General features: G+C 41.2%; 1 protein-coding gene across 1 annotated transcript; it reads left to right on the top strand.

Annotated features, from left to right (window-relative positions):
- Window positions 1–835: 835 nt before the first annotated feature.
- Window positions 836–10,108, top strand: ankk1 (ankyrin repeat and kinase domain containing 1). The gene is made up of 9 exons (XM_068585940.1): window positions 836–1,069; window positions 1,327–1,609; window positions 1,744–1,895; window positions 2,192–2,241; window positions 3,956–4,111; window positions 4,795–4,916; window positions 7,954–7,999; window positions 8,490–8,730; window positions 9,073–10,108. The coding sequence occupies exons 1-9, from the start codon at window positions 900–902 to the stop codon at window positions 10,106–10,108; spliced, it is 2,256 nt and encodes a 751-aa protein (XP_068442041.1). The 5' UTR covers window positions 836–899.
- The last annotated feature ends 652 nt before the right edge of the window (window positions 10,109–10,760 follow it).

The following is a 10,760-nucleotide window of genomic DNA, read 5'->3' as shown; positions in this document are numbered from 1 at the left end:
CTGATACTCTGTTGGTGCTGAATCCACACATTTCATGGAACTGCATAGTTTTCTTTTCAGATGGATGGGAGTTAATCTTGACAATAAAAATGAAAGTCATACCTTGGCTGTATAAAGAGATCTGAATACAGTGTCAGAGGCAGCAGTATCCAGCAGTGATGATGGACATCACAGTTCATGCAGTGATGCATGAAACAAAAAATGTCAGACTTCTGAGTATAAAATTCAGATGAAAATACCCAGATCGTCAGCATAATGTGGTTATAGAGCATGTATACTAGCGTTACATGAATCCTCAGTCCAGCTATGGTTCCCAGGGTCATTTGCATAAACAGACTATTCAGCAATTGGTGCATTTTACAACTTTTAGGAACTAATGATTAAATAAGGGCTATTCAAGTAATGTTAATGGAAAGTTCATTCACCTAAAAATATATTACCCGCTGAGAGACAGGCGTCTTTTTTCCTAATGTAAGTCTGTGGGCCCCAAGGTATCCCAGGACAGACCTGGACGTTGTTATTCCACTGTTTGGCCACAATGTAAATTTAGCTTCTAAGCCTGACGCTCTTCAGGGCTTGAGTCATACAGTATTTCTGTAAGACTGAAACCTTGCGCAGAAGTCTTGCCAGCTAAAAACCGGCTTTGCAACATTGTTCTGCAAACTAGCTCTGCGCCCTGGCTCCTCCCACGGATCGACAGTGTACTCTGGTATGCATGTGTCTCCACATGCCTTTCACTCGGCCAGCTGCCACACATTTTAATGTGTATCCATGTTCTTCTCTTTCCATGTACAAGACCCAAGCTCCTAAGGCGCAACCGATTCATGTTGATCTGAAGGACAAATCCTATTCATGTGTAGGATTAGACAGCGAGTGTGTCAGATTGGATTTTAGTGCTCATGGATTGCCTTGACGGTTCCCCTGAACAGTTCAGGAACTTCAAGAAGGACGACTTTGAGGCTGATTGGATTAAGGTGGCGGAATGCAGATTTGGTCAGCTGTACCAAGTCAAACTCAAGCCTCAGCTGAAAATATGTGCCTTGAAGAGCTTTGACCAAACCTTGTACAGGTGAGATATTAATTACGAAAACTAGCACAAATTGCACATCTTCCGGCTGTAATGGTACAAGCACCTGGTGGAATTTAAAATAATTCCTCACACAGTTGTACACTTTAAATTAATTCATATTGAACTAAGATGTTGTGGTTTTCATTCGTGTTTGCAACTTTACACATTAAAGAATGTTTTCTGCTGTGGTTAAAGTTCAAAATAACTATTTCATCCCCAAAGCAACTTTCACTGACCAATATTGTTTTCCATCACAGGAGAATAATAGACGAGGCTTCCAACATAGCCAGATTGAAATTCAAGTACATTGTGTCTATCTATGGACTGTGCACTGAGGCGACTGCTGTGGTGATGGAATACATGAGTAATGGATCGCTGAACGATCTCCTAGCCAGTCACACTTTGATGTGGCCGAAGAAGTTCCAGATGATTCATGAGGCCTCAATGGGAATGCATTTCCTTCACAGCTTGAAACCTCCACTACTTCATCTTAACCTGAAGACATCCAACATCCTACTAGATGATTGTCTCCATGTCAAGGTCAGTACAAATCAGTGACAACTCAATTATTGTTATTTTCAGTGTATTTGATTACATTGATCTATGGGCATTTCCGAGAATTGTGATGGTGTGCCGATCCTGGACTACTTTTACATTTTTGATTTTTCACTCAGATTTCAGATTTTGGTGTAATCCACTGGGAAGAGAGTGAGTGTAAGACAATGTTCATGGAGCATTTGACAGTAAGAGGAAACATAAGTTACACTCCTCCAGAGACCTTTAGTCAGTGCCCCGATCCTCCAGGAACTACCTTTGATGTTTACAGGTGACTTGCCAAGGCCATTTTTTAAATTGCACCATCAGAGTCATTGCTTTTCCTTCCTGATTCATTGCACAATTCATACATACCTTGCTCTTTACTCTATACTCTATCGCAAGTTACTGGGACCTATTCTATGTTTCATACTCATGTCTGGCTTACTCTCTTACCTTTAAAAAGCTTTGTGGTTTCTTCATGGAGCTATTTTAATGAAAAAAGGACTGCCACAACGTCAATGAATGCCGGATATGCAAAAGTCAGAACGTTAGGACTGAAGTGCCTCTATTTGCTTTGATCTACAGCTTTGGAATAGTGATGTGGGAGATTCTGACTCAGCAGAAACCATATGCAGGTAGAGATGAAGTCATTTAAAATGCATCACACCTTGTTTAAAAAATAATTTATCAGTCTTACTTCAGCCAGGAGTTAAGTAACACTCCACATGGTCACTCAAATAGCGTAAGGGTGGAGGCATACTCGTTTTACCATTTCTAAAACTCAATTTCACAGATGCTTTTGAAAATGTTGTCAAGAAAACAACATTAATCATTAGTTGAATTATTAACCCAATTAATATTATTTCCATTGTTGCAAAGTGAACAGGATAAAATCAAACAGGCTTTTTCTCTCCCAATTGTTTAAATGTTTAGAGAACAAATCTCATGATATCTTACAATTGACTTCCAATATTTAATTGAAATAACATGCTAAAAGGTGTCTATAGGTTACAATCATACATAGGGGTATACTGTCCAACTTCCTTAAGGTAAATTCATGGTCCATGAAGTCCGGTTTTCTTTCTTCCCATAAGCAACAACCCATACATTCAACAGATTGAGATTGAAGTCTGTTTACTAAACATGAATTTCAGCCAGAAGATAATAAAGTCAGCATTACGACAGTTAGCCAAGAGGGCTCAGCTAGTTAGCCTAAGTTAACCAAATAGACTTACCTGCACTGCTCAAGGTCACGATGACCACCTTTTGCTTGTTTAAAGCTACTACTACTATACTACTTTTATTTTGTGTAGATTTTCAGTCTGCTCCACACATTCCTGGCTCTCCTGCGCCTCCTTTCCCTCTAGCAGGCTGTTTCATATCCAGTTCTTAATAGTAACTTTAATCAGTGCAAAAAAACTAAGTGTAAAAAACACAAACCTAATCTGTAACTTCATCCTCTTGAGAGTGCTACAGAGTGACCCCGATACTTGGGACAGATGCACATGTTTGGCAACATATTCAACCTGCATACCTACATCTTTGAAAGACGCTTGTCTAAAAGCTCATAATAACCATAATTTTCCAAAAGAAACACAATTCTGACAACAAGTAACTAAAGCAGCACACTGCAAAAACCTGCGAATCATGTCTTCTCTCTGAAACCAAAACTCACTGAATCAGCGGTTGAAGAAGAGAACAAATAAACTTTGCTTACAGCTATAACCATAAACGGGTCACCGTTGTCCACATAGACCAATTGGATATGATTTTCTTTTAATGGGAACATGATGTATTAGGTCTGATGGATTAAATTTTTCAAAACAAATCCCAAAACAGCTGTATTTAGATGGAATTAATAGGTATAGTTAAATTGTATGAGTTTTACAGTTACTTGAGAAAATGGCATAGATGGTACACAAATGTACTCAAATGACTAATTTGAAGATTACATCTGAACATGTCTTGACTAAACCCTCTCCAACTGTGGTCTGCATCCTTGTACTAGCATCAGTCTGGGCACAGGTAATATTCAGATGATGTAAAATGATTTGCTCCAGGTTTTTGGCTGCAACTGCATTATTCTAAAGGGATATTAACAAGAGTTATGCTGTGCTCCATCTTGCCTCTGCATGTGCCTCTGCACAGTATATTATATGGTTACCTTTATTATGATGAAGCTTGTTCAAACAGACCTGGTAGTTGCAGCGATAGTCTTTATTTATTTTTGGGGCGTGACATTTTCAAGCAGGTGGCATATGCCTAGAGTTAACATAACAAACAGGTAAATTGTCTTATTGTGTTTATTTTCTTTGAACCTTGAGTCTTATATCTGTTTTATTGGCCCAGGGAGCAGTATGACCACAGTACTCTTACAGGTGTCACATGGTAAGAGACCTTGTGTGGAGATGATACCTGAACAGAAGCCTCAGGAGTGTGATCAGCTGATCGACATCATGAGGCAGTGCTGGGACCAGGATCACAGAAAGAGGCCAGAGTTCTTAGGTGCAGAAGTCAAAATGTTATTCATGGAAATGCGGCTCTTTGTGTCATTTTCTGATTCTCACAGCACCTGAGCTGAAAAAGCTGATTTCCCAAATGCATTGCGATAAAAAATAACACAAATATTAAAGGTCTGTAACAGAGAAGGTTCCTTGTGACTTAAAATCTTGCAAATGTGGACACGAGACACACATTTTAGTATAATTTTGTATTCCCTCAGCTTAAGGAATTATGTTTCTCTTGTATATTTTTAGGCTTATTTTTTATGCTTATTTACACAAAGACTGGTTTATCGCCAGTCCTCTCTAAAGCTGTAACAAAAAGCATTTGGCGTCTGTCCCTCTTTCGATCCACATTCTCTGAAACAAAAAACTGACCAAACAAAGAAACCATGTCCCTTATGGTCTTGTATGTTCATTTCAAATTAAAAGCAATTATCAAATTGATTATAGAGAAGACATTCTCTTGGGTTAAATTGCATACATTCAAGAGGGTCCTCTTTGTTTAGACAAGACAAACAAGATTTTCACAAAAGCTCTGCTGTATTGCTGTTACTTAATATCAACCTGTAATTTGTATCTGTAGCCTGTAGGAAATTATGAAATAAAGTTGTGAGTCTAGAACGACATTTGTTTGTGTTGGTCAATGAATGACAGGCCAATTATTGTCTCCTTTTTTGTTTACAGACATTGTGAGGAAAACCCAGGCTCTAAGCAAAGTCCTGAAGATCCCGGGACCAATCCAAATCAAAAACGGTGACGAGGAACCGAAATCAGATTATCCGTTGCTGATTTCCCCGATACAAAAAGTTAGTGCTACTTGATAGTTTATTTGAATGGAATCGTAAAATCTACTGTGTGCTCAACCTTTGGCAGCGTGAGTCGCTCAGGTTAATGGTATAATAAGAAAGAGTGAACAAAGGTAATGCAGTTTACACAAGAGTCCTGCGGCTCTGAGGATATAATAAGACTTTGAACCTCCAATAACTGATTATTTGGTCACCTTGGGGCAGTAGAAACAATCTGTGAACACAACATTGACATATAATCACCTTTATAGTTGATCTGGCAAAATTCTCGGCAAATAGTTGCTCGTTTGATTATCCAGGGAGCAACATTAGCATTTGGAGTTGTGTTTCTGGCCACCTGGCAAACTGAAGTCCAATATTCCCTCTCCCAGAGCTCTGTTTTAGTTCTCTACTAACTCCTGCGGGAAATATCAGGGTCTTTAGATGCTAAATACTTCACTGTGTTCACCAATTAGCTGCTAACTGTGTCTGTCAGCCGTTTCGTGAACAGAGAGTTAAAAGCTATTTTACTGAAAACAGCTGCTAAAAATGACACTCTGAGAGTAAGCCAAAACTGTAAACTTGTGGCTTGAACAGCAAATAAATGAGCTGAAACTTACCATAAACTCCACAGAGACGAGGGGATCTATGGGTGACAACTCCCTGTGGGTTCATTTCAATTTTGCACAGACGTCATTTGCGTCTGTGCATTGACTTTGCATGTAACCTACTCGCGCGTCAAATTTGCAACGCATTTGGTGTGCATGCAACATAAGGAAAATGCCGCGGTGAGCCGTCAGGGCTTTCGAAATCTTCCCTGCTGGCCTAAACATAATCGCAAAGTTATAGCCATTTCATAATTTAATTGTTTTTCACAAATACACTACATGTATAATATTCTTTTCCCCTATCAGCTTATTTTCTCATTTTACAGCTCCTGTCTTCCTCTGTTGCTCAGCCTGCAGTCTTGTTTGAAGGATCACATATTTTCCTCCGGTGTCTCTATGTCAGCACAGCAGTTTAAGCAGGCCTTTGCAGATTAAAGTACACAGGCGGTGGACGCTGTGGTTCATTGTCATAGACTTCAACAAATCAGATCTTTAGTTTGACAAGCTGGGTGTGTTCTTTGACGTGCAGCGTCTGCGAAATGGCGTTGACGTGTGATTGGCCAGTGGCCGTGACCATTAATATGCGCTGTGATTGGTCAGTGCATAACAGGGCGGAGCTCAGTGGGAACTTGAATGGTTAAGTGACTGAAGCAAGAGAAGTTGTGACATGTTTATTTTTTTGCGTGTTTTGGCATTTGGTGGCTGAAGGAGGAAGAAAAGTGGACTTGGAGTGTTGACTGCTGCTGTTGAGTGGATATTTTCTGCGCTTGAACGCATGGAGGTGTTACGGGGCGAGACGGGGAGGCGCGGCTGTTCTCATGGCCACCAGTTCCTGGAACTGCAGCGTGATAATATAAATCAAAAATTCCTGTAGATGCTTTTCATATTCATGTCAAGTGAAGTTCAGATTAGGTTAGCAAGGTCAGTACAACACAGCTATGCAGCTGGAGTTGTGTCTAGAAATGTTCTGTTCTCAAGGAAATTTGGTCACACGCCTGCACTCCTCAACACCTGTTTATCAGTATATTGACATTAGAGAGAAGCAGACTGGACGTTGCTCGTCCCTTTCTGTGAGAAGAGATGAGGACAAAGGATTCTCCTCCTCTTGACAGTTTAGAGCCAATTAAATGTTACTTTGCTTATGATATGTTGATGGAAAACCGTGTATTAAAGAGCCGAACTTCTGGCTGTTCGGGGTGTTGTTTTAAACGGTCAACCTGCGTTGACTGGACGACTTCATGCCTTTGCAACTGCAGAGCTTGGTACTTTACCTGTGATCGAGGAAATAAATTACGAAAAAGAGAAGTTGTCGAACTGAATTCTTCTGGAGGCTACACCAGGCATCCAATAATTTTTCACGCGAACAAGCGCACAGTGAACTGTACATGCTGCGCTGTTAAACAACTGATCCACTGATGGCGAAAGTAAAAAATCCATGGCACGCCACTGGGAGGAATGCTACAGTGAGCATGCTAAAAGGACACTAACGAAGGAGAGTAAATATTTATCTGAAGTGAGGCAATATTCTCGTGAAATAGAACACCTTAAGATATGTAACATGGGTTCTGTGGTTAACGACGAGACTTACCTTTACAGCCTTGTCCACCTTATGATAATCTTATAGAGCTTTGGGCAAACACAAGAAGTTTATTGTTAGTTTTATTGTCTCCGGTTATACGTTGCTCTTACACACAATATACTACAGACAAGATAACTATGAAAAAGACATTAAAGAAAACAGAGTCACGCGAGAGTTAAAGAGTCTGGTTAATTGTTCATCAGAGTGACGACCCGTGTGTAGCTGCAATAAATGTTATATTCTTTGAACTGTTCCGTTCGTGTCTTGACGCCACCCACTGCCACATGGATCTTTAGGGCCCGGTCATTCGGCCCGTGGTTACACGTGGAAAGAAGCTGTTCCTGTGTCTGGTGGTTTTGGCGTCCAGTGCTCTGGAGCGCCTACCAGAGGGGAGGAGTTGAACAGCTTGTGTCCAGGGTGTGCAGAAATCTCCAAATGTCAAGCGTTTTTGATACCATGGCGTGACTTTTTCTCAACATTTATGTGTCTTAATTTGGTATTTTGGGAGGGTTGATGATATTTTTTAAATCAATTTTTAAGCACAACATCTGTGAAACACAATAATTGCTGGAACAGCCTATGTGATAAAATAGAGCATACTGGCCATCAAACTCTTTCATTATAATGTTCTAACTCTTTTACATGATCCCATTTCGATTAATTTATTATTATACTACCTTCTATATCCCACTAAAGATTCCCTGCAGCCGCATAAAAACACAAATACAGGTATATGTGTGTCTCTTTGTGTTAACTGTTGAATCCCCATGCCCACATATTGATTGATACATGTGCTTTTTAACCAATTGTGATGGCTGCTGTCACAGCAAATGACTTTTGTACTATTTCCGTTCTTTCTTTTTCATTTTAGATTGCTTTGCCTGAGATTCCTGACCTTCCCTCAGGAAAACACAAAGGTAGAGTAGGATGGAAAATCATGTTGCAGTAGAAGGCCTGGAGGGTTGACATTTAAGAGGTGCTACGTTACGTTTCCTGCTTTTTTTTTATATTATATTACCTTTTGTACTGAAAAGCAGAATCAACTATTAGTGGAAAGCTAAATAAAGGAACATCCACCGAGCCTTATTGATCTCTTTCCTCTAAAATGTTGACTATTGTATGGATAGTTCACAATAATTATTAATGATCATTTCTCTGCCACTCTCCATTCAATAGCTACATATGTTGAAATAGTAATGCTAATACACAAGGTATGACCGAGAACCACACAATTCACAGAGATCCATTCTCTGCTATTATGTACGCGTCCACTTTGCTATACACAATACAATGACGAAACTTAACTGTACAGGAAGATTCAGGAACATGAAAGTTCTCTGGGTAGACTAATATGTCCATTTCTGCAGCCATGTTTCTCACATAATGTCCATTGCTATCATTTCACAGATGACCTTCCTGCCAGTGACAGTGTTCTCTCACTGCTGTACAAAAAGGACTTCAATAGTTTCAGACATTCAGTGAAAAGAGACCATGTATGCATACAGTTTCCAAGTAAAAAGAGCCTCCTCCACTACACAGTAGCCAGCGGAGATGCAGAGAGTGTCGAGCATGTCCTGAGACTGGGTGCTGAAGTCAACTGTACGACTGCCAGAGGCTACACTCCTCTTTTTATTGCTGTTTTGAACAGGTGTGTACACAAATATATCAAACATCAGTTTTTCAAGTAAAAAAAGGAAACGTTATTTGTGCTCACAGCTGGGTATTTTCAAAGTGTCTGCAGTTCTAAGGTTAAGACCTAGTCTCCCTTTAATCAAATTTAAAGGAATAAGTCAACAATTTGGGAAATACACTTGGTGCTTTCTTGGCCAGTGTTAGATGAGACGATTAATGTCTATCTCAAGCCTGCAAGGTAGACCCAGAAGACGGTTTGGTTGGCTTAGTAGAAAGATTGGAGTCCCTGCTGTCTACCTAATGGCGATGACGAGAGTCATTAGTATTATACCCTACAAACTAAACTTCTTTTCTCCAGGCTTCATGACATCATCTTTTTGTTGCTGGAACATGGTGCATCTACCACCCAGGAAGATGAGGACCAGTGGACGGCGCTCCATTTTGCTGCCCAGAGCGGCGATGACAGGACTGTCCGTCTACTGTTGGACAAAGGAGCTGTGGCGGATGCTCGGGAAAATAACGGGTGGATGCCGCTCCACCTGGCCTGCCAGAATGGCCATGAAGCAGTGGTGCGCCTGCTGCTTTCACGGCTGTCAGAGGAAGTCGTCGGAGAACGGGAGGCCAAAGGAAGGACGCCGCTTCATCTAGCCTCCGCCTACGGGCATCTGAATATTGCCAAGCTCCTCCTCTCTCAGGGAGCAGATCCCAACGCGACCGACTGCTCTCTCTCCACTGCTCTTCATGCATCAGCTGAGAAAGGCCATAACAGAGTAGTCAGACAGTTGGTGCAGAGTAAGGTGAACATCGACAGTGCAGACAGCGGAGGATACACTCCACTTCACCTGGCTGCTCTGAAGGCTCATACAGGCATATGTAGGCAGCTGTTGACCAAAGGAGCCAGTCCCAACTGCAGAACCCTCCAAGGGTGGACTCCCATGCACCTGGCAGCCCTAAAAGGACATGAAGCCACAGTGGTCCAGCTGGAGAGTCTGGGTAGTTGTGTGAATGCTGCAGGTGAGAATGGATGGACTCCACTCCACCTGGCCTGCCAGCAAGGCGAGCCAGAAGTGGTGGCAAAGCTCCTGGCAGCTAAAGCCGATCCAAACATGTCAGAGGACAGCAACGGATGGACGCCGCTGCATGTCGCTTGTGCTAGTGCCAGTTTCCCAAGTGTCCTTCACTTGATATCCCATCATGCAGATGTTAATGCTGTAAACTCAGGAAAGGTGACACCTTTACACCTGGCTGCCCAGCATGGCTGTACATCTATTGTAAAGGCTCTGCTGCTGAATGGCGCAGACGGGACTCTGCTTGACTCTTCTGGATCCACAGCTCTGAATGTGGCCCAGAGGTGTGAGAAATGGGAAATAGTGCAAGAACTGGAGAAGTTGTAGTGAAAACAATATAAATGTGAGGGTCACTACGAAAACATTGGCTTTTGTTAAACAACTTTAAAGGAACAGTCTGTAAGATTTAGTGGCATCTAGTGGTCAACTTGAGTAACCATCACCTTGTTCACTTCTCTGTTTCGACCACCGCCTCTCTGCTTGCTGGTGCATTGTGCGTGTGTGTGTGTGTGTGTGTGTGTGTGTGTGTGTGTGTGTGTGCTTCTATGTGGCGCTCAGCTCGACAGAGAGAGCACTGGAAATGCTTGCTTAAGCATGAAATTAAATTATACCAACACATTAAAAAGTACAAATAAAACGCACCAGTAATGTTGGAGCTTATCAACACACTGATCTTTATAAATTTAGCACCATGGCACATTTAAAACCAAGTTTTGGTCGCACTTCCCTCCCTTTGAGTGATGCAAAAACTCAAGCAGCTCTCACTAGAGCCAGTGTTTATTTTGTCTTCTTATGGGTTACTCAAGAAACACATCATGTGTGTAGATATAAACGGCTGTTTCTTAGCTAAATAGAACATAACATTCTTAGTTTCAGGTTATCATACAGAATTATTTATTTTTTTTGCATATTAAATTAAATTTTGGACAATTAATTTGCCTAAATGTAACATATTTCAGGTGAAGATTTAAGACATACA

Source organism: Clinocottus analis, unplaced genomic scaffold (genome assembly GCF_023055335.1).
Source record: "Clinocottus analis isolate CAN_PGR_092001 unplaced genomic scaffold, fCliAna1.0.p SCAF_2, whole genome shotgun sequence".
Taxonomy (NCBI): Eukaryota; Metazoa; Chordata; class Actinopteri; order Perciformes; family Cottidae; genus Clinocottus; species Clinocottus analis.
This window is presented reverse-complemented; position numbering and strand designations above follow the sequence as displayed.